Genomic DNA, 25,107 nt, shown 5'->3' with positions numbered 1-25,107 from the left:
CTCTGCGGAGATCCAGAAGAAGAGGGCTCAATTCACGGAAGTCAAGCGCCAGCTCCGCACCCGCCATCTGGTATACGCTATGATGTTCCCTGCACGGCTCCGTGTAGTGCGAGACGGCAAAGCTCACTTTTTTGAGGATCCCTCGGCTGCCCTTTCCTGGCTGGAACAACGCCCTGATGATGCCCCTGCTTGACTGATGGCCTCCGTGTGTCTGGGCCCTGTCTGTAATGTCTCCTTATGATGGCCGGCTTCATCCCATGCAGTGAGTAACTTTGCACTTCTGCCACCTTCCCCTGTTTTGCTGGCCCCCCTCCCTCTCCTTGATCCCTGGTTGCCTCTCTCGTGTGCCTCTGATCAATATCTGCATGCCCCTGCTTCAGCCGCATGTTCTCCCTTTTTGTTTTGCTAAACATGGGTCCCACCGTTCCTTAGACATTTTGGCAGCCGGGAAACTGGGCACTGGTATTGACTGAGACTTTCCCATGCCGTGTCCCCCTACCCAGCTGCACAGCACAGTTGACTCTTGTTCGCCCCTTCCCCCATTTGGGAGTGTGTCTGGCCATTCTCGCTCTGCGGATCTGGATTTTCCTCCTGCGGTCCGGGATGGCTGGGCGCGGTCCCTCCTGTCACTCCAAAGTGTGTTTCCCTGGCCGGCCTCAGTTTCCATGTGGCTACTGGACTACTGTGTGTTTTGCCTGCCTTGCCGGTCCAGTGTAGGCGCTGTTCTGCTCTACTCTACCAGTTATAGTTTTTGTTTAATGTTTATGCACCATGCCCTTTTTATGTTTGTATTCTCTAATCCATGTCTGCTAATTGTCCTTTTGTTTGCCCCTGTGCCTTCACCGCTGCGGGGGTTGTCCCTGACCCTGGTATTTACTAGACGGGCAGCCCCTGCGCAGGGTGGTGGTGGCGCGTCAGCCTTAGCCGCTTTCCCTTGCGGGGGCTCCCCGATGGGGGTCGCTGGGTCTTTATGGCCACCATATGTCTCCTTATTCCTGAATTGCACCTTCCAGTTGTTATGGCTTCCCTTAAGGTAGTCACGTGGAACGTGCGTGGCCTGCGGGAAAAATCAAAGAGGGTTGCGGTGCTCTCCCATCTTAAACAGATGAGGGCTGATATCATGGTACTTACCGAGACACATATCACGGGTCAGTTACAGCTATCCCTTAAAAAACCTTGGGTGGGGTGGATGTACCATGCCCCCTTTACTAGTAATTCCAGCGGGGTAGCTGTACTTGTAGCCAAGTCCGTTCAGTTTTGCCTTCATGATTTATGCTCTGACAGGCGGGGTCGCTATTTATTCCTGCACATCACGGCAGGGGGTCTTGAATTTTTGCTCTTAGCTTTTTACATTCCCCCACCCTTCCAGTTTGAGGTCCTCCAGCACGGTGTTAACTTTATGTTGCGGCACCCAACGTTGCCGTCGCTATGGTTGGGAGATTTTAACTCTGTGGTGTCCCCTGCCTTGGATAGACTCACCCGTTCCCAAGCCCCCTCCTCTCCCCCGGTTCGGACCAGGTTCGGCAACTTTTTAGCCGAGTTTGCTCTGACGGACGTTTGGAGGTATAAACACCCCTCCCGCAGGGAGTATTCCTGTTTCACGCCAGCGCATGATGCAATGTCCAGGATAGACCTGATTCTGTGTTCCCCTACCCTGCTTCCGTGTCTTTTGGATGCGGAGATTGGGACTCGGGTCTTGTCTGATCATTCGCCGTGCTGGGCTCGGCTTCGCCTGCCCTCCACACCGGCTTCCCGTTTATGGAGATTGAACCCGTTCTGGCTGACGGCTCTCCCTGATTTGGAGGCTGTCCAGAGGGAATGGGTTCATTATTTCCAGACAAATGCGGACTCTGCACCATTCGGGCTGGTTTGGGAGGCTTTTAAATTGCATGCCCGTATGTTTATGTCCACACGCATTAACCAGTTCAAGAAATCCTCGGGGCTCGCTATCCAACAAGCTGAGGAGCTGCTGGTGGAGCTGGAAGGCGCATTTTTGGCGCATCCCACCCCCTCCAACTCCTCTAAGTTAAGACTACAATCTAGGCTTACTGACCAACTACACCTGGATAGAGCGGGGAGAAAGATTTTCTTTACCAAACAAAAAGTCTATGAATATGGGGAGAGGGCAGGGGGTCTACTGGCTTATTTGGCTCGCCTGGACCATGGCCCCCCGGTTGTGGTCCAGCTCGTGTCTGCGGCGGGAATCACGCTGTCGGATCCACAGGAGGTAGCCCAGGAGTTTCGGCGCTTTTTTGCCGACCTGTACACTTCTGAGGCCTCTGGCTCCTTGGATGACTTGCGTGCCCTGCTGCAGACGGTGGACTTCCCTGTCCTCTCCGAATCGCAGGTGGAGCTTTTGGAGGCTCCCATTACCGAGGACTGCATAGCGGAGGCTATAGCATGTTTGCCACCTTCTAAGGCCCCGGGGTCAGACGGCCTCCCCAGGGAGTTTTATAATCAATTTCAGGAGACCCTACTCCCTAAGCTCTGCCGGCTATACGCTCATATTTTTGAAACCGGTGTACTCCCCCGTTCCATGAGTGAGGCGCTGCTTGTCCTCATCCCTAAGCCTGGCAAGGACCCTCTCTACCCTGACTCCTACCGCCCCATCTCGCTCCTGCAGCTGGACGTGAAGATTTTGGCCAAAATCCTCGCCCTCAGGCTTAATAAGGTGATACTCCATCTCATACACACTGATCAGACCGGCTTCATGCCCCGAAAAAACACGGCCTTCAACTTACGCAGACTGTTTATGAATTTACAGGCTTCCCATGACAACGTGGGTACTAGGGTGGTTGTTAGTCTGGATGCCGCAAAGGCGTTTGATTCGGTGGAGTGGGGGTACCTGTGGGAGTGCCTACACAGCTATGGCTTTGGCCCTAAATTTGTGCGCTGGATACAGCTTCTCTATCAGGCCCCCACTGCCCGAGTTCTCGTCAATGGTCAGATCTCTAGTCCCTTCCCTTTGAAGAGGGGCACCCGTCAGGGATGCCCCATCTCACCCATGCTGTACGCGCTGGCGGTGGAGCCCTTGGCTCTGGCCATCAGAGCACACCCGGATATCCACGGTCTCCGCAAGGGTCAACTATCGGAGGTACTTAGCCTCTATGCGGATGACATGTTGCTATATCTGGAGGATGCCGGCCCCTCCTTGGCGGCGGTTTTGGAGGTGGTTGGTCGTTTTGGGGTTTTTTCGGGTCTTCGCATTAATTGGTCAAAATCACAAATTCTCCCTATCGACCCCGCCGCCCCCACGTGTACGCAAGCCTCCTTGCCTCTCGAGCGCACGGACCGCATTAAGTACCTCGGCATTCACTGCTCTCGTTCCCTCACAGACTACATTAATCTCAACCTCGAGCCCCTTTTCCACCTGCTGAAACGGAAGACCCAGGTTTGGTCCAGGCTCCCTCTTGGGGTCATGGGCCGCTTGGGTCTTTTCAAAATGATTCTCCTCCCCAAACTCCTGTACGTCTTTTGGCATGCCCCAATCCGTATACCGTCGCGATTATTCCGTGATATGGAATCGATCCTTAACTCCTTTGTCTGGGGCTCTTCCAGGCACAAGCTGGCCTGGCAGACCCTCAAATGTCCGGTCCGTCTTGGCGGCGCTGCGCTTCCCGACCTAGAGACGTATTACCTGGCCTCCCAACTCTCTCATTTTTATTACCTGAACATGCATGACAAGCTGAGATACTCCCTCCTGGTGTGTACCTCGGTGGCGGATATCATTGCGCACCCCTTTCAAATACTTTTTTGTAAACATAGAGCTAGCCCTGTTACGAACTGCCAGCGTGTCATGATTGCGCACCACTGCCGACTGTGGGGTGTGGCGCGGTCTAGGTCCGGGGCACCCCCCCTGCATGCACATACGCCTCTCTGGGATAACCTCGATATCCCGGAGCTGTTGGGAATCCCGGATTATAAACTGTGGATATGTAAAGGGGTTATCTATGTCTCTCACTTCTACACACCTCAGGGTATTAAGACCTTCCAGGCACTTAAAGATGAGTTTGGCCTCCCGAATCAGGTGTTTTTCCGTTACCTTCAGGTCCGCCACGCCCTACAGGCTCAATTTGGGAATTCGCCTCCGATTCTGGAGTGTACCCCCTTGGCGGGCCTGGTTACTGGCAATGACTCTTATAAGCTTACGTCCACTATTTATGCACACCTCCTTGCTCCTCGGGTTACGGCCCACGCATATAGTCTCAAACCTAAATGGGAAGTTGATGTTGGCCCTCTGGAGGATGAGCAGTGGGGTGAGATACTATCGGTATCGGTGGAGGTGTCCCCCAAAATGTCGGATAGATTGACGCACTTATACGTACTTCACCGGGCCTACATCACCCCTGGGCGGTTATCTAAATACAGACAAGGATTTGACCCTGCATGTCCCCGCTGTGGTGATCAGGCCAGTACATTTTATCATCTTATTTGGACTTGCCCTCCCGTCCAGAGGTATTGGGCTCAGATAGTCCAGTTCCTACATGACCATATGGGGTCCCCCCTCACGCTCTGCCCAAGACAATGTATACTCGGTCTCCTTCCCCTTCAAGATGAAAATAAATATCTTAGAATATTCCTACAAGAGACCCTCTTTGCTGCCAGGATGCAGATAGCCAGATTGTGGCTCAGACCTGATCCCCCAACGCTCCAGCAGTGGCTGAGAGCTGTTAACCAAACTCTACCCTATAAGAGACTCATTTATGCTAACCGAGGTTGCCCTATGAAATTTCATAAGATTTGGGATGAGTGGATGAATAGTCCTCATTGCTGCACGGGATAAATATCGTATGTGGTTGGTGGCAGTATTTCCCCTTGATATATTCGCCTTGAGACCCTGTTACATGTATATGTGTATTACCTATGGTCATGCTATTATGTACACTGTATTTTCCAGGCTATCCTGCTTGACATGGACTGTGTGTGTTTTTTTTTTTTTTTTTTTTTTTTTTTGTTTTTCCATGGTGCTTGGCGCTTGTTGCGCCTTCCCCCCCCCCCCCCCCACTTATGTTTGAGTATTGCTCTGTAGTCCTTTTTTTTTATGTATGCTCAATAAACTCTACTCTGGTTAAAAAAGCAACCTTAACTCTATTCATCCAGGCAACATCCCCACAATGTTTTGCTTAAATTATGAAGCAATAAACCCTGACAGAGGTTCTAACCTTCCCATTCTATCTAGACAAAGAGTATATGGATACTTTACCTGCATTAAGATAAAAAATGTTCAGTACTTGCAGGTCCGCCACCTCTTCTATACCTACCTGAGCCCTCTCTCAATCCAGCACTATGCCCGACTGAAGTAGTGCTGGTCTCACGCTCTCTCTCCTGCTCGTGTCATGGAATACTTGGGCAGCTATTGACGCATGCCCAGTTTTGGAGCAAGCCCACTTGTGCTCCTCCTTGGAAAGTGGCTTGCTATCGTGGCGCACGCAGAAGCCTTTATATAACCTCTTTAAAATAAACCTGTTGATTTGCCATGCAAACAGAGCAAACGTGTTTTTTTTTTTTTTTTTTTTTTTTTAAACACAACACACTTGTTCACTTTTTCACTTCCTAAAAATCACATTTTGAAAATGGGTTCTGTTACTGTACTCTAATGAATTATAAAATGTGGAATTATATATTTTTTTTTTTATCTTTTAGGATTAAATATTGTAACTGTGCTTTCAAATATACATTTTTATTGTTTTTTTTTCCAAAGAAAAAGGGTACAAAAAAGAGTACAGTACAACAGTGGCCTTAAAAGGCAATTAAACATATAGATTGATCTTCCATAGAAGGCAGAATTTCCATTATTGGTGTGAACCGCCTAAGCTGACATATTAAGTGTGCACAATCCAAGGTATATACGTATAAATTGACAGTAACCAATCCTGAACCTATATACTTATACAAATGATGCATTCTTTTTTTAGTTACTGAACCTCACATTTATTTGGATTGTCTGTGTCCCGACCTAAACGACAAAACTGGAGCAGAAGGGGGTTATCAAAATATCTGGGAATGTAGCCAGCAGTTAAAGTGAAAGCTAGAGGAAGCAGAAGGAAAGAGGGGGGTTTGGGGTTATTGCTCAACATGGGGGTGATGGAAGTAGCGATTATGTGACTTTTCAGTTGGTACGTTTCGGTGTGTCCCTTACAGTGGTAGTAAACCCGCAAATTTTTTATTTTTTTTTAAACCTGCAAAGCAAAAGGCATAATGAGCTAGTATGCACCGCATACTAGCTCATTATGAAATACTTACCTTAGAACGAGGCCCCGACATCTGGCCCGATCCACGCCGAGGGAGCTGACATGCTCCCTCGGCGTCTCTTCCGGGTATCGCGGCTCCGGCGCTGTGAGTGGCCGGAGCCGCGATATCGTCACTCCCGCGCATGCGCGCGGGAGATTTCAGTCCAGCCGGACGAGCGCTGCCGGATTTTCACGGCGAGAACCCCCTTGTGCGCATGCGCAGCTGCAGTCAGCGGCGCATACCGAGGGGAATATCTCCTAAACCGTACAGGTTTAGGAGATATTTTTTTTACCTACAGGTAAGACTTATTATAGGCTTTCCTGTAGGTAAAAGTTAAAAAATTGACCATACAACCACTTTAAGAGATCAATAGGGTTTTCCCTTCATCAGAGAATATGAGCCTGTTCCATAACATCCACATTTTAGAGCGTTTTTCTTGTTTGTGTTGTGCTGTGAGCGCTAGATCTTCTAATTTTTTTGATATCCTCTACTTTACGTAGCCACATTCCAATGGAGGGAGAGATATAGGCCTGTAACTGCTACATGCAGCTGGGTCTTTTCCCTCCTTGGGTATTAGGGATATGTGGGCTCTTAACCACTTCAGTCCCAGACCATTTTGCTGGCCAAAGACCAGGCCACTTTTTGCGATTCGGCACTGCGTCGCTTTAACTGACAATTGCGTGGTCATGCGACGTGGCTCCCAAACAAAATTGATGTCCTTTTTTTTTCCCACAAATAGAGCTTTCTTTTGGTGGTATTTGATCACCCCTGCTGTTTTTATTTTTTGCGCTATAAACAAAAATAGAGCGACAATTTTGAAAAAAAAAACGCATTATTTTTTACTTTTTGTTATAATAAATATCCCCCCCCCCAAAAAAAAAATATATAATTCCCCCCCCCCAGTTTAGTCCGATACGCATTCTTCTACATATTTTTGGTAAAAAAAAATCGCAATAGGCGATTGGTTTGCGCAAAAGTTATAGCGTTTACAAAATAGGATAGTTTTAGGACATATGTTTTTTTTATTTTATTTTTTTACTAGTAATGGCGGCGATCAGCTTTTTTTTATTTTTTTTTTATTTTTTTATACTGTGACTGCGACATTACGGCGGACACATTGGACATTTTTGACACCTTTTTGGGACCATTGTCATTTATACAGCAATCACTGCTATGCAAATGATTCCTGTGTAAATGACACTGGCAGTGAAGGGGTTAACCAGTGGGTGGCAGTGTAGGGGTGTGTTACTAACTGGGGGGGGGGGGCTGGGCTTTCTTTTAGTGAACACTGATCTGTACTCCAATCACATGGAGCAGAGAACAGCATCACTTGTTGCTAGGCGGAACGGGGAGATGCTGTTTACAACGGCATCTCCCAGTTCAGCCGCCCCGTGAGACGATCGCGGGTATGCCCGCGACGATCGAGTCCGCGGGGCCCGCGACCGGACTGGCAGGGCGGCATTTAAGATTGGACGTACCTGTACGCCAATATGCCTGCCCGTGGCATTCTGCTGGCGTACATCGGCGCGTGCCAGTTGGGAAGTGGTTAAGGTGTCCCTTTTGTAGGTGGCCTCCCTACGTGAGACCGTTGAATAGCTTGATCATGTATGTGCCTAGAATTGGTAAGGTTTGATAGTATTGGAGAGTGAACCTGTCTGGGCCTGGTGCTTTGCCTGGTTTCATGCCTTTGGCGCATTGCAGTTCCAAGTGATGGGTTCTTCTAATGCAGCCCCTGTTTCTTCAGAGAGTTTAGGGATGCCTGACAAGGTGAGAGCCCCTGATTTCAGCATCACTAGTATGTTGTTTCAGGCGATTGTATAGAGTTGAATAATAGGTCTGGAATTCCCGTGCGATTTGGGTGGGCAGGGCTTTTTTTTTTTTTTTTTTTTTTACCCCAAGGGTGAGATGATTTGGTGTATGTATGCATGTAGTCTGTTGTCTAACTTATTTGGCCAGTAGTTTCCCTCACTTGTTACCTGATTTGTTGGAGAGTTTCCTACAGAATTGTAAGGCTACTTTGGCTTCATATTTTAATCTACTGTTTTTCTGCAGAGAGTCAACAATTCTGTTTCTGTTGAGGATATTGGGTTGTTTTTATGTTTAGTTTCTAAGTCCCGTATCTTATGAAGAAGTAGCAAGAGTTGTTCCTGTTCACGTTTTGATACATGCCCCGTGCTTGAACAGGTCCCCCCTCAGTATGGATTTGTGAGATTCCCATAGTATCCCTGGGTCACAACTGACAATGTTGTTGGTTTGAAAATATTGTTTTAGTTCTTTTGTAACATCTGTCAATACTATAGGAGTTTGTAGCAGGCTTTTGTTTAGTCTCCAGAACTTGGCTCTAGTTATTGAGGTCTGTGAGAGAGTGTATCACATGGTAATGGGCGCATGGACCGACCCAAGTTATGCTACCTATCGCTGGGTCTTGTGTTGCCTCTAATTGGCCATGTATCAGGAAATAATTGATCCGTGAGTATATTTTGTGGGGGGGATGAAAAGAACGTGTAGTCCCGTTCCCCGGGTGGTGAAGTCTCCATATACCAGCTGGACATCATGGACCTCTCGAGTGATGCGTTTTGTGTACACTAGTTCGTAGGGATGAGGTGCCGGAGGATGTGTCTACTTTAGGGCTCAGGGATAAATTAAAATCTACCCCTAAAATCAGTTGACCTTCGGTGATGTCCATCAGGAGGGTCAGTGTATTGTGCATAAAGGCATCCTGTCTAGCGTTTGGTGCATAGACAGTGGCTACTGTCACCAGCACTTCCCATATTGACCCCTTAATGAACACAAAAAAAAGTGTCCCGGCATGTTCAAGGTAATTTTCCTGCCAGGAGTATAGACACTTCTTTTGGATTTGGCCGTTGGATTTGTAGCATGGTAAGTTATCGGGAAGTACTGATTTTTCAGGCATGGCGGTGTACCTGTTTTGAAGTTGGTTTCCTGTATGAACGCTATATTTGCTCTAGCTCTTTTAAGATCATTCAAGATCATACGTAATTTCTCAGGAATATTCTACCCTTTGGTGTTTAGTGAAAAGATGTTAACATGATATATCACACCCGTGTTAAGGAGGGGGTTAGGAGTGGAATAGGGGGGTGGGTATGGGTAGGTATAAGATGAGGGGGGTATGAAAGGAAGGAGCTAGGATGACTTGAGAGAAAGTAAAGCGAACAATAAGTACAGTAGGTTGTCCCTTCCAATACTAATTAAGTAACAATTCAATGCAGAATCTGCAATTAAACACACTCTGGTTATCACTGAGTAGTGCCCCTTATTCCCCTTTCTGTCTGAGTTATCCTACTTAGTCGGGAGCACCCTGAGTCCCCTGCTACTGCCCTCAGCATATTGCTGTGTGGCGGTCAGGCTTGGAATATGTCTAAAGCCAGTATGGACGCATTCCACTATATAGGGCATGGCAACCATGTCCAACCCCACCCGGGCACACCCGCGCTCCCCTGGGGCGGATTGGGGGGAGTGCAGGAAAGGCCTTATCGCTTTACAGTCTCCTGAATCCCACCCACCTCCATGCTGAGTGAGTCACCCCTTCTTTGCAGAATCCTGCACAAGAGGATCTCCGGGAGCTGTCAGTGGTTACAGACTTACACTAAAATATTCCAGCAGCTCGCCTCTGATCTACATACTATAGGAATTGTTCTATCAACTGATAGTCAGGATCACATTACAGATTACGCCGTGAGGAAGGGGGGCTTGTGGACCCACTAAGAGCACCACGGAACTGCAGATGAGTAACAGCTGCCCCCAAATAAAGGATCAAGGCCCTGCTTTTGACCTACAGGGTTGGGGGGTGATGGACTCACCCCCCCCCCCCCCTTTCAGACATCCAGGCTAAAGAGTCATGTAAATCCTGTCAGCGGCTGGTAGGGGTGCACATAGGTGTTGGTGAACGTATACACCCACTGATTGGCTACGTTTTTATTTTTATTTATTTTTTTTCTGACGGGAGCTTGTCTTCTCCCCCCACCCCTTTCTTTGTCTCCCTTCTCTTCTCTCCTTCTCTTGTCTCAGGCTCAGCCCAAAGAATCAGAGAGGTCAGAAGGGAAGAGGAGGTGTCCGTCATGTACGAACAAATTTTAAGGAAGGGTAGAACAAGCCCGTTTTTGTAAACCCTGTATTTATAAGGAGGCAACGGGGCATGCAAGGAATTGATTTCTGGTGTTCAGAAAGAAACGAAGGCCATTAAGTCAATGCTGGCAAACCTTGAAACCCCAAAACAACTAGCTGCAGTCCCCCCCCCCCCACTTCAGCCCCAGAGGAGGGTGACGAATCGGGGAGAGGAATTGGATCCTTTGGATGAGCCAAGTGAGACGGCATCATCCAAAGATATTCCAAACCAAGGGACAAGTTCACCCAGGTACAGGCGCACGCTCAAGGAGCTGGATGCCTTATTGGGGGGTAATCTATGAGACGTCAGATTTCAAACAAGAGCAGGCCTCCTTGTCCCTACATGACCAGATGTATCAGACCCTGTAAGAAGACCAAAACAGGCTATTTCCACAACGCACTGGCAGACTCTATTAAAGAGTGGGTGGAACCAGAGAAATGTTTTTTCTGTAAAAGTCTGAAGATATTCCCTTTTCAGTGAGGATTCCACCTGTATTTGGAACAAAGTGCCCAAAGTGGACGCAGCCTTTTCCCAGTACGCCAAATCAACGGACCTTGTTTTTGAAGACAGAATGTCCTTGGGGAACCCATGGACAAGAGGATGGAGGTACTGCTGAAAAGGTCATGGGAAGGAGCCATGACATATCTAAAACCAGCAATAGTGGCTCTTAATTTGGAGGTCTGGCTGGACCAGTTACGATGCCATTTGGAAAGTGGGTCCTCCAGGAAGGAAATTCTTGATGCCCTTCCTGTGCTGTACAAGGCGGCAGGTTATAGGGCAGACACATCTGCTGAGTCGGTCAAGCTATTGGCAAAGACCGTTGCCCTAATAAAGTCCCCTTGCAGGGCTTTATGGTTAAAATCCTGGTCAGTGGACCCGACCTCAAAAGTTAGTCTGTGTGGCATCTTATTTGAAGGAGACCTCTTGTTTGGGCAGGATCTAGAAAAAGTTCTAGACCGTGATGCAGACAAGAAAAAGACTTTTCTTATCAAAAGTAATAAAGCCACAGGGAAACGTTTTATTTATTTTCACCCCCAAAGACCAGGGCCGTCACAGGGACAGACCTCTAAAGGGTAAAAAAAAAAAGTGGGGAAGGGGAAAACAGAAAGGTATCCTGTTTTCCTATCCTAAGAAAACTACCAAATCCTAGTGACTTGGTTCCCGTGGGAGGGAGATTGGGACAGTTCCTCCCACAGTGGGAAAAGACTACCCCAAATGCATTTATGCTGAGGATATTCAGGGAAGGCTATCAAATTCTATTCAAGGGAACATTTTAAAAATTAAACCGGGAGCGTTTTTTTTGGAGGGGGCCGAGGTCTAAGCGTAGCAACGTGAACGTCCACGAGGACTCGCAACAGGCGAAGACAATTAAACCACAGATGGGGACAGTCTCTCCTCGGCTGATGAGGAGGAAACAGTCTGCACACAGAGACACAGGAACTTTGGGACATGTGAGGGTTGCAAACTTTGTAGCAGCTTTTAATGTCATGACTATATATTCAGCGATTAAGTGCAATTGTATAGTGCCTCTGTGTTTGTGCTTAGGACTATGAATGCTAAAAAGACACCACAAAGACTCAAAAGGTACTAAAGGCTTCACCCCCAGGCGCTAGGATCTCAAGTCGCATTTCAAAGCTGTCACCCTCGCCTGAATTACCAATTATGGCAAGCCAGGGTGAGCCATTGGAACAAATTGATGGTGCAACTACTTCTCACATCTCACCCCCTGTATACCTGACCGAAGATGTCCTTTCCTCCACCCTGCAGTGTCTGGAAGGAAGATTAGCGGCTCTCCCAGGCGCACGTTCCACCGAGGTCCGCACACGAGGACGCTCTGTCGACTTAAAGGACCTTGGTGGAATGTGCGCCTGGGAGAGATGCGTTTATCCCTGCAGAGGGTCATTTCTGCCGGCGTTACCGACTCCCAATTGTTTGGGAGTCCATCATCGGCTGCAGTAAGGGTCCATGTTTACTTATGTTCCCTGGAAGTTATAAGGGTTCAAGATATGGGAGCATCATTCTGATTTAACCCAGAGAAAAAGATTGAACACTAACCTTTTTTGGGACTCTTGCACGTTTTGTATATTTGTGTATCACTTTTTGAATAATTCTATACACGGGATTACCTTTTGGTTTCACTTCAGCACTTGATATTTAACATGGACTCTTTATAGGATTCATGTGTATTCACTCTTTACTATAATCATTCCAATATCAACATCAGGAATGCATATATGCATGTTCCTATATTTTCTGCTCGCCAAAAGTTTTGGCAGTTCAAGTTAGAAATATTTCCCATGGTCCCTTCCACTACGGCCAGATCTGCTCTCACAGGGACCGATATTGCATCCTACCTAACGGTCTCTAAATTTAATGGCTTGGCTATTGAAACCCACATTATGAAGAAATGTCTTCTTTCTGGGTTAGTTGTCTCTACCATGATTAATGCAAGGAAGCCAGCTTCCAGAACTTTATATATTATAGGGTCTGAAGGGCTTATGTTTCCTGGTGTGAATCCAAGGGTTGGCACCCTCGGTGATATAGGCAGAATTCTTGCCTTTCTACAATTAGGGGTATAAATGAAATTGTCATTGAGTACTATTAAAGGCCAATTCTCAGCTTTATCGGTCTTATTTCAAAGACCACTTGCTAAAAATTCTTTAGTCTGGGGTTTTATGCAAGTGGTGATGCGGCTTAATCTGCCTATCAAACCTCCCTTGAACCCTTGGGACTTGAACTTAATTTTGTCTGTTACAAAAACAGCCATTTGAATTGATACAACATATTCCCCTAGTCCTTCTGACAAGTTGGTATTGTTGGTTGCTATATCCTCAGCAAGGAGGGTTTCAGAATTGGCTGCTCTTTCTTGTAAAGAGACATATTTGATTTTTCATGAGAACAGAGGTTACGCCCTCGCCCAGACTTTTGCCAAAAGTGGTTTAAAGTTTTCACCTGAACCAAGATATTGTCCTGCCATCGTTTTTTTAAAAACATGTTCCAGGGAAGAAAAGTCACTACATTGCCTTGATGTGGTGAGAGAAGTGAAAATCTATTTAAAGACAACTGCTCTGAGTCGTAAGACTGATGTCTTATTTATTCTGCCAGAGGATCCTAAGAAAGGACAGGCAGCGTTTGAAATCAACTGTCGCTAAGTGGATTTGGCAAGTTATAATTCAAACTTTTATAATTTAAGAGGTAAGAGTCCCCCTTTTCAAGTTAAGGCACACTCTACCAGGGCAGTTAGTGCTTCTTGGGCAGTGCGTCATTAGGCCTCCATGGCTCAGATCTGTAAGGCCACAACTTGGTCTTCAGTGCATACATTCACAACATTTTATCAGGTGGATGTAAGGAGGTATGAGGATATCGCCTTCGGGCGCGGTGTGCTGCAGGCAGCAGTATAGGTCCTCAAGTCTGGAGTTACCCTCTGGGTTGTGTCTCCCTCCCCTCAAGTAGCATTGCTATGGGACGTCCCATTAAGTAATTACTTAAGGCTCTGTGTCCCATGATGTACAGTAAAGAAAATAGGATTTTTATAATGGCTTACCTGTAAAATCTTTTCTTGGAGTTCATCGTAGGACACAGAGGTCCATCCCCTCTTTTTTTGGGGGGGATTTAAGTATATTACTTTGCTACAAAAACAAATGTGCTCCTGGAAGGAGGAGGGGTTGTATAGGGCGTGAACTTCCTGGATTGGGTATACCAGTGTCCATCACCTGAAGGTGGCCTATAACCCATTAAGTAATTAAGGCTCTGTGTCCCATGATGTACTCCAAGAAAAGGATTTTTCAAGTAAGCTGTTATAAAAATCCTATTTTTCTGATTTATTTGTACCCCTTGTTCTATGAGTGCTTTGGCCCACTGTAAATATCTGTATTCAGGTGGAAACTGAAGTTTGCTTTTAATTGTATACCAGGGAATTGGATAGTTATTACATGTGTACATTAATAAGGCATTAGTAAAGGTCTTTTTTTTTAAATTTATTTTTTTATATCCCTCTTCCAGGTTTCATCGACATATTCTCCAAATCAAAGGATCGTCTTAACCTACATTCTTCTAAGACACTCCGTTTTTTACATCGAAATAGAATTCCTAGTACTGTGATCCCCTATCCTATTCTGGAGTGCTGCAGTAACATTTTCACTATGCGATCCTCAGTGCTGAAAGATTATTTGGAGAGGTTACTCAAAAAAGAAAAAGGTGGGTAGCTGTTTTTATCACATCAAGTTACTCCCTAAAACTAGCGGTGCACCCAATGGAAATTTTGGTACCAAAAAGGAAGGATGCACTAGGCTGAAAATGACGACAGTTTAAAAAAAAAAAAAATTATAATTGTATTCCACTTTTAATTAATATAGTTAATTTAAATTACTATGCATTTATTGCTGGCCATTATTGGCACCTTTTTAGTGCATGTAAAGCTCAAGAAAAATTCAGTCCACAGTCTCTGACCATATCTTATATCATGTCCTTAATCTCTGACCATCTCTTGTATCATGTCCTCAGTCTCTAACTATCTCCTGTAGTATGTCTGCAATCTCTTAAACTTAAACACATTGATAGTGGAAATGTTAAGGGGTGTAAAGGGGTGCTACTTCACCATAATGTCATACTCTGTTGCCACACATGGGAGATACCTGCTCGGCCTCTCCTCTTTTAGTCACCATCATTTAAATCAGACCTGGAGGAATCTTGCAGATATCTAGTAGCCAGCTGAGAAACTTAGGAGCCAGAAAACTTTAAGCTAGTCACAATCGCAAATAGTAGTTCAGTCTTATTTTTCGGACACATCTACATAAATTCACAAGTAAAATGTGTCTAAGTATTGCCCTTGCCCTGGTGTGTGTGTGTGTGTGTGTGTGTGTGTGTGTGTGTGTGTGTGTGTGTTTTCACAATCCCACTCTGGACTGATCCCTGATACATGCTGTCATACACAGTACAGACCCCTACGCATACACTCAATACTGACCCATATTCTCTGTCTCACTGTACTGAGCCATATGCTTTCTCCTTAAAAAGAAAATATCCGCACTTAGGAAAAAACCTGAACGGCAGCCTCCCTAATGAAAAAACACCGCCAGTTGGGCCCAGAAATTGATAAAACTCTAGATAGGAGAGATGGTGCTGTTCAATAAAAATAGTGAAAAATATTGGTGTATATTTAAAAATGTATAAAGTGCAAATGCGAACACCTATATTAAAAGGTGAAGCCAGTGCATATACCGAAAGCTATGACGCAAGCTAGTGAGAATATATAAATAAAAATCTAGTACTTAGAATGAAGTATTGCCACAAAATTGAAGTGCAAACCATATATATGTGCAATGTGTATGAGCAGCAAATTATATAAAGTGACAAGTGCTAATATCGGCCAAAAAAACAATCCTAATTCATATTTTAAGCAATAAATAAATGTCCAAATACGTCACTTCCAGCTTCTCCAAACTTCCAGTTTTAGACCTTGTTCGGCTGTGGCTCGCAAGCCGGGTACACACCAGCATTGCGGAAGTGCCTCGTTTTTTCTTAGTGAGAGCATTGGATCTCCTTGTTTTAATTGTCGTGACTTTGTTTACTAAATAAAAACTCTTTTTTTACGCATTCACACTATGGGAATCATCTTTTATACCTATGTGGATGCCTGGTACTGAGGAACTTTTGGATTTCCTAGCGAAAGGAATTTTCTGTTTAAACGGATTACAGCATTCGGCCTGAGGGATCCCCTGTTGAGGAGGAGACCGTCACATGGACACAGCTTATACGCCTGTTACCCCTGCAGGGGTAAGGCGCTCTGGTGAGTGCAGCTATAAAGGGGGGGGGGGTGCACTTGGAGGAGGGGAGCACTGAAGAAGTCATCTTTTATTCTGCTGTCACACGGATCACAATTCACAGATTGCTGCTATTGATTTCTGGAGGACTTTATATATTTTTTTATATATTTTTAATCATATTCTATTTTTCACCAGCTTCTCTATACCTTTTTTCACTTATATACATATTTAAAAAAAAAAAATGTATATTCATTTGGACATTTATTGAATATTTTTTGGACATTTATTTATTGCTTAAAAATATCAATTGGGATTGTTTTTTGGCAGATATTAGCACTCGTCACTTTATATAATTTGCTGCTCATACACATTGCACATATATATGGTTTGCACTTAAATTTGGTGATAGAATGAAGTATAAGTACTAGATTTTTATTTATATATTCTCACTAGCTTGCGTCATAGCTTTTGGTATATGCACTGGTTCACCTTTTAATATAGGTGCTAGCATTTGCACGTTATACATTTTTAAATGTACACCAATATTTTTCACTATTTTTATTGAACAGCACCATCTCCCCTAGCTAGAGTTTTATCCTATGCTTTCTCAGTCTTGCAGTCCCTACCTATATCTAAATATATAGATATAGCGATTTGTGCTCATAAGTTTACATACCCTGGCAGAATTTGATTTATTGGCCAGTTTTCAGAGAATATGGAAAACACAAACTTTTCTTTCACTCATGGTTAGTGTTTGGCTGAAGCCATTTATTGTCAATCAACTGTGTTTACACTTTTTAAATCGTAATGACAACAAACTACCCAAATGACCCTGTTCAAAAGTTTACGTACCCTGGTGATTATGGCCTTATAACATGCACACAAGTTGACATGGCTATTAAAGGTAACCATCCTCCCCTGTGATCTGTTTGCTTGTAATTCGTGTGTGTGTCTAAAAGGTCAATGAGTTTCTGAACTCCTGACAGATCCTTGCATCTTTCATCCAGTGCTGCACTGACGTTTCTGTATTCTGAGTCATTGGGAAAGCAAAAGAATTGTTAAAGGATCAGTGGGAAAAGGTAGTTGAACTGTATGAAACAGAAAAGGGTTATAAAAAGATATACAAGGAACTGAGAATGCCAATCATCAGTGTTCAAACTAATCAAGAAGTGGAAAATGAGGGGTTCTGTTGAAACCAAACCACGGTCTAGTAGACCAACTTAAATATCTGCCACAACTGCCAGGAAAATTGTTGAGGATTCAAACTAAAACCCACATATAACTTCAGGTGAAATACAGGACTCTCTAAAAACATGTGGTGTCGCTGTTTCAAGATGCACAATAAAGAGACGCTTGAAGAAAGATTGGCTGCATGGTTGAGTCGTCAGGAGAAACCCATTATTACGCAAATGCCATAAAGTATCCCAATTATGTTATGCCAAACCGCACAGAGACAAGCCTCAAACCTTCTGCCACAAAGTCATTTTGAGTGATGAGACCAAAATTTAGCTTTTTGGCCACAACCATAAATGCTACATTTGGAGAGGAGTCAACAAGGCCCATGATGAAAGGTATGCCATTCCTACTGTGAAACACGGAGGTGGATCGTTCATGTTTTGGGGATGTGTGAGCTACAAAGGCACTGGAAATTTGGTCAAAATTGATGGCACGATTAATGCAGTACGTTCCCAAAAAATACTGTAGGAACATTTGCATTCATCAGCCAGGAAGCTGCGCATGGGATGTATTGGACATTCCAACATGACAATGATCCAAAACACAAGGCCAAGCCGACCTGTCATTTGGCTACAGCAGAATAAAGTGAAGGTTCTGGAGTGGCCATCTCAGTCTCCTGACCTCAATTTCATTGATCCACTATAGGGAGATCTCAAACGTTACCGGAACTGGAGGCTTTTTGCCAAGAGGAATGGACAGCTTTACCATCTGAGAAGATAAAGAACCCCATCCACAAATACCATAAAAGACTTCAAGCTGTCATTGATGTTAAAGGGGGCAATACACCGTATTAAGAACTGGGATATGTAAACTTTTGTAAACTTTTATGTAGACTTTTGATCCGTCATTTGGGTAGTTTCTGTTGTCTTTATGATTTAAAAAGAGTGGATTAACCAAACACCATGAGTGAAAGAAACATTTTAGTTTTATCATTCAAATTCATAAAATGGTCAAGAAATCATACATTTTGGCAGGGTATGTAAACTTAAGAGCACAAAAATATATTTTTTGCTTTTTAAAGATAAATTGAGGTTATGTGGTCAGTTTAGATGGAAATGCTTCATGGCGTTTAATGGGATAATTGCCCACCAACAACCTCTCTGACTGATATTTTCTCTTTTGATTATGTACTTATCCAAGCTAGCTATCTTTTGTCTTATTTTAAAGAATGTCCAGCTGTTCTAACTGGCAGTGATGAATCTTTGAAGTATAAAACAATAACAAAGTCTTACAGTGGCATAGAAACCTCATCTAATTCATCAGATATAGACAAGATGACTAATGGAGAAACAACCTCATACTGGCAGTCAGATGGCAGTGCTCGTTCACACTGGATACGGTAAGGAATATTACTGCGATTTGGTTTTTGTATACAGAAAATTACCATAGTGTTTTTTTTTTTTGTTTTTTTTTTAGCCAGACAGCCATTGCACTTGAACGCAGCCAATCCCCATTCAAGTTTTAGTGGAACCCTAAGGTTTCTCCAGAGGATGCTAGAGGTTCCATGAGTTGTGATTGACCTTTTATATTTTGATTGTGCTGGAACATTATGGAGCAAATGCCAGAGCCAGCTTCGTGACACTAAATCTTTTTAGCTGTCTCTAAAGGTACTATTATGGCCACCACTGTAAATGGGGATCCTTCCCACTGGCCACCAATGTAATGGACCCCCTCCCATCTAAATCTATAATCAGTTGGTCTCGGGGTGCCTGAGAACTGAAAAAAATATCTATATCTCTTTATTTTTATACATATTATACACATATATAATATAATATAGATAGTGTATGTATGTGTGTGTGTGTATGTGTGTGTGTATGTATATATATATATATATATATATATATATATATATATATATATATATATATATATATATATATATATATATATATATATATAACACACACTTGTTATATATAACGTGGGGGGGGGGGGGGTCTGGAGGAGGTTAATAATCTTTCACTTTTTCCTCCTCGGATCCCCAGGATTCTCTCTCCACTACCCGATTCTCCACCTCTGAGCTGGTGAATCAGGGAGTGTGAATTCTGACTCGGATCACCAGTGAAGCGCTGAGATTGCAGCTTCATAAACTGGCCTTTTCTGTGTCGGTCAATGAGAATTCTCCGTGTGCAGAGATCATCTGGGAGAATAGGTTTAAACATGTTCTCCTCCAATTATCTGTTTCTTAAACCGTTTATGGACTGTGATCAGTGGCGATCCTCGGGATCCCCGCTGTTCACTGCTTCATAAACTGATACCTATATGCTCAGATCTGACCTTTTTATTAATATATTTGAAGAATTTTTTGGGATTTGCCCTACTGCTTTTTGCTTAAATCTAGTGTTCCTTCGTTTTTATATATTTGTTTAAATTCACTTGTCACAATATTTAGACAGGTCATGTAACAAGGCTCTTGTCCCATCATCTGTTTTGTGAAGAACACTCCAAAGGATAGTGAAGGCTTCTCTCCACACACTGCATCATATAAATGAAACCTAAAATGCAGGTGTAGTGTGAAATATTTAGGGTTTCTACTCTCCATGATAAATAGAGCCCTAAGATTATTAACTGGCGCGACTTTCCATGCGCTGACGGTTCCAAATCACGTAAGTCGCACCTTGTCAACAAACCGTTGAAATTGGTGCAACTTTGCGGTGCTGCCCCGATTTGAAAAAAGGTTTCTGCCCCGATTTGAAAAAAGGTTTCTGCACTATATTTTGCAAGTTCAGGTGCGACTTGCATATGCATCTATGCATGAAGTCGCACAGATGTCAGGCACATCGCACATGAAATTTCACTGACCTGCTTTAAAATCGTGCTACTTCAAGTGAAGTAGCTTGATTTTCAAAGTCCCACTCAGTGTGAACCAAGGCTTGGTGTTCTCTAGCTCTAGGCTTAGAGGCTGTTTGCAACAGAAGTTAAAAGAAATTTCTGCTTACACCCAACTCGCCTTAAAATTGTTCCCCTCCCCCCTCCGAACACCTCTAACTAACTATACATCTTGTGTAAGAAAGATTTATATACTTGCCTATTTTCAGTCACTCGGGTCCAGTCACATAATCTCCCCTGTGTGTCAGTGGAGACTGCAAAGGAGAGGAAATTGCGCTCCAAAAACTACTAATAAAGCCTGGAATGGTAATGTCAATGGTCCATCTGTTGTCGGCACTCCCTCCTCTCCATTGAAGCCGTGCTTTCTGACACAGGGATGCGAACCATGTGAGCGGACAGGAGTGGCCTGAAAATATACTGAGCCGCCCCCACACTCCTTCCCACAGCACTTTATAAACATGGAAAAAGGATATAAAAAGATATCCAAAGCCTTGAATATGCCAATCGGTACCGTTCAATCACTTAAGTGGAGAAATCGGGGATCCTCGATACCAAGCCAAGGTCAGGAAGACCAAGATAGATTGCAGCCACAACTGTCAGAAGAAATGCTCGGGATACAAAAGAAGCTACAGGCCACCTCAGGAGAAATACAGTGGTGTGAAAAAGTGTTTGCCCCCTTCCTCATTTCCTGTTCCTTTGCATGTTTGTCACACTTAAGTGTTTCGGAACATCAAACCAATTTAAACAATAGTCAAGGACAACACAAGTAAACACAAAATGCAATTTGTAAATGAAGGTGTTTATTATTAAAGGTGAAAAAAAATCCAAACCATCATGGCCCTGTGTGAAAAAGTGATTGCCCCCCTTGTTAAAACATACTATAACTGGTTGTCCACACCTGAGTTCAATTTCTCTAGCCACACCCAGGCCTGATTATTGCCACACCTGTTCACAATCAAGGCATCACTTAAATAGGAGCTGCTTGACACAGTAAGGTCCACCAGAAGATCCTTAAAAGCTACACATCATGCCGAGACCCAAAGAAATTCAGGAACAATTGAGAAAGAAAGTAATTGAGATCTATCAGTCTGGAAAGGGTTATAAAGCCATTTCCAAAGCTTTTGGAATCCAGCGAACCACAGTGAGAGCCATTATCCACAAATGGCGAAGACATGGAACAGTGGTGAACCTTCCCAGGAGTGGCCGGCCGCCCAATATTACCCCAAGAGCGCAGCGACGACTCATCCAAGAGGTCACAAAAGACCCCACAACAACGTCCAAGGAACTGCAGGCCTCACTTGCCTCAGTTAAGGTCAGCGTTCATGCCTCCACCATCAGGAAAAGACTGGGCAAAAATGGCCTGCATGGCAGAGTTCCAAGGAGAAAACCACTGCTGAGCAAAAAGAACATCAAAGCTCGTCTCAATTTCTCCACAACACATCTTGATGATCCCCAAGACTTTTGGGACAACATTCTGTGGACCGATGAGACAAAAGTGGAACTCTTTGGAAGGTGTGTGTCCAAGTATATCTGGCGTAGAAGGAACACTGCATTTCATAAAAAGAAAATTATACCAACAGTAAAATATGGTCGTGGTAGTGTGATGGTCTGGGGCTGTTTTGCTGCTTCAGGACCTGGAAGACTTGCCGTGATGAAAGGAACTATGAATTCTGCTGTCTACCAAGAAATCCTGAAGGAGAATGTCCGACCATCTGTTCGTGTACTCAAGCTGAAACGAACTTGGGTTCTGCAGCAGGACAATGATCCTAAACACACCAGCAAGTCCACCACCGAATGGCTGAAGAAATACAAAATGAAGACTTTGGAGTGGCCTAGCCAAAGTCCTGACCTGAATCCTATTGAGATGTTGTGGTATGACCTTAAAAAGGCCGTTCATGCTCGAAAACCCTCTAATGTAACTGAATTAGGACAATTCTGCAAAGATGAGTGGGCCAAAATTCCTCCAGGACGCTGTAAAAGCCTCATTGCACGTTATCGCAAACGCTTGGTTGCAGTTGTTGCTGCTAAGGGTGGCCCAACCAGTTATTAGGTTTAGGGGGCAATCACTTTTTCACACAGGGCCATGATGGTTTGGATTTTTTTTCACCTTTAATAATAAACACCTTCATTTACAAATTGCATTTTGTGTTTACTTGTGTTGTCCTTGACTATTGTTTAAATTGGTTTGATGTTCCGAAAAACACTTAAGTTAAGTTAAGAAGGGGGCAAACACTTTTTCACACCACTGTACAGGCTGCTCTGGAAATAAACAGATTGTTTCAAGGATCATACTTAAACAAAAATTAGCACAGTCGAGTTGCCAGAAAGAATCCTTTAAAACGCCATTGCCTCAAAAAAGACCGGTTTCGATATGCCGACAACACCCTGACACACCTCATAGTTTCCAGCAAACTGTAATCTGGAGTGACAAAACCAAAATAAAGCTTTATGGTCACAACCATAAGCGCTATGTTTGGAGAGGGGACGACAAGGCCTATAGTAGAGCTGCAACTAACGATTAATTTGTCTGTCGACTAATCTATCGATTATTTTTTTTAATAGTCAACGACTATCCGATTTTTTTTTTTAATTTTTTTTATGAATCTAGTGTGTTCTTTTTGTGATTTAGATAATAATCCTTTGGATAACTTTACAAAAAAATGATACGTACAACTTCTAAATATAATATTTCAACTTTTATAAAAAAAATTCCAAAAAGTACTTCAATGTGGTAAAGTTTTTACAGTATAAAAAAGTGCCAAAAATAAAATGTAAACAACACTTTAGCATCAGGTACAAATAATGATTATGGCATTGCCATTAATTCAGAGCCTGAAGCATTAAAAAAATGCGATATAAAAATGCTACAAAAGCACTGCTGCTTTGCACTGCTGCTCATGCTCAACACTGTGTACAAAACACATGAAAGACATAATATACCAAAATAAAGTGCCCAAAAATAAAAAGGTAATGCTTTAGGGCATGAGGCATGAAAATGCCATATAAATTCTGCCTAACACTTTGCAAAAGATGCATTCTGAAGGCATTGTGTGTTACCTTACTACTCAACCACACATAATGCCTTCAGAATGCATCTTTTGCGAAGTGTTAGGCAGAATTTATATGGCATTATGCCTCTTGACCTAAAGTGTTGTTGTTTAACACCACAAAAATGCTGGTCAACATACAATAACACTATGTAATTGTAATCATCATTGATTGAATACATAGTGTTACTGTAGAGAGTGCTGATTGAGCAGTATTTATGTGGTGTGTTACTTTAATTGTAATGTAAAACATACCTGAGGAGGTAACATAGTTTTCAAGAAGGAGGCGGAGCCATATCCACAAAAGCACTGCTGCTCGGGTCTGAACTGCTGCTCAACCCTGTGTGTGCAAAAACACAAGTGCCAAAAAATACAAGGTAACGCTTTAGGGCATGAGGCATGAAAATGCCATATAAATTCCGCCTAACACTTTGCAAAAGATGCATTCAGAAGGCATTGTGCAACAATGTGTGGTACTGGTAACTAACCTTACATTACTACTCAACCACACATAATGCCTTCAGAATGCATCTTTTGCAAAGTGTTAGGCAGAATTTATATTGCATTATGCCTCTTGACCTAAAGTGTTGTTGTTTAACACCACAAAAATGCTGGTCAACATACAATAACACTATGTAATTGTAATCATTGATGATTGAATACATAGTGTTATTTTAGAGTCAGAGTGCTGATTGAGCAGTATTTTAAGTGGTGTGTTACTTTAATTGTAATGTAAAACATACCTGAGGAGGTAACCGTTTTCAAGGAAGGAAGCAAGGAGGAACCAAGCCCACCAAAAGCACTGCTCAACACTGTGGCTGTGCAAAAATATGGCCAATACAACACTGAAGGCAGCCATGAGCCATCTCAACATAAATACACGAATACAGCCCAACAAGAACACAACACAGTCATGATGAGTGCAAAAGGTTGGGGGCCTGTGTTACTTCCTCCATTGCAATGGAGGAAGGTTAGCATATCAACATGCTCTGATCTTAGGCTTGCTCTTTTTTTAGTCACAATGTTGCCAGCAACTGAGAAAAGCCTTTCAGATGGGGTTGATTTTGCAGGCACAGACAAGTAACTCTCTGCCAGCATGGCCAAGATGGGAAACCTCTTATTTTCCTTCCACCATTTCAGTGGATTTTCTTCCTTTAGAATAGCATGCTTACTGAAATACATGTGTATCTCATTCTGCACAACTTCAATGTGGGTTTCTTGATCTTGGATGTGACCAGTGTCATCCTCGCCATTACTGTGTTGGTCATCTGAATCTTAAGAACAGAGCAAAGTGTCTAACAGAGACACTTGCCTCTTCTCAGAAAATTTCATGTCTGCACTGGTTGACCGTTGTTCCTCACATCGATGTTGCATTTGCTCTTCCTGGTATCTTCTTTTCACTTCAAGAGCAAGAGCTTGGACCTTGAGGTGAACTTTAAAATTCCTGCCAGCAGAGGACATTTTAAGTTTGCGGAATCTGGGGTCCAGGGCTGCTGCAATAAGACATACATTTTCTCCACCATCATCTGTGAATTTAGTTTCCCGCTCCCATCTTGATGTCATCTCCTGTGCAGCAACACTTTGCAAAGCTTTGACTGCTGCTGTCTCGCAAATTGTGCTCTGTATGGATTTCTGGAGGCCCTTTACCAGAGGAGGTAGAGTGGAAGCAGTCACATAGGACTCTCCACTCAAGAAAACAGTAGCACACTATAATGGCTTCAGGACTTGTTCCACTTCCTCAGGTAAGCTCCACTGATCATGTTTTAAATCCAGGAAGCGCTTCCCTCGCGGTGTGACATCAGGATCGGAAAGAGTTGCAGTCACCGGCCACTTCTGTTCAAGCAGGCGGCTGATCATGTGTAAAGTACTG

The 25,107-nt window shown here is 43.8% G+C and overlaps 1 protein-coding gene across 3 annotated transcripts in view; it reads left to right on the top strand.

The window, feature by feature from the left end:
* Positions 1-25,107, top strand: part of ZZEF1 (zinc finger ZZ-type and EF-hand domain containing 1) — a 424,884-nt gene that overhangs the window by 28,855 nt on the left and 370,922 nt on the right. For 2 of the 3 annotated variants that reach the window (XM_077482353.1, XM_077482352.1), the window contains exons 3-4: positions 14,360-14,554; positions 18,526-18,697. In XM_077482353.1, the coding sequence (XP_077338479.1) occupies positions 14,360-14,554; positions 18,526-18,697 (367 nt within the window). Of the gene's footprint in view, positions 1-14,359; positions 14,555-14,596; positions 16,146-18,525; positions 18,698-25,107 lie in introns of those variants that run through there. The other variant, XM_077482354.1, reaches the window with a different exon arrangement.

The sequence above is a fragment of the Lithobates pipiens genome, unplaced genomic scaffold, assembly GCF_037356315.1.
Source record: "Lithobates pipiens isolate NorthernLeopardFrog02 unplaced genomic scaffold, aLitPip1_a1.2 Scaffold_16, whole genome shotgun sequence".
NCBI classification, from domain to species: Eukaryota; Metazoa; Chordata; class Amphibia; order Anura; family Ranidae; genus Lithobates; species Lithobates pipiens.
This window is presented reverse-complemented; position numbering and strand designations above follow the sequence as displayed.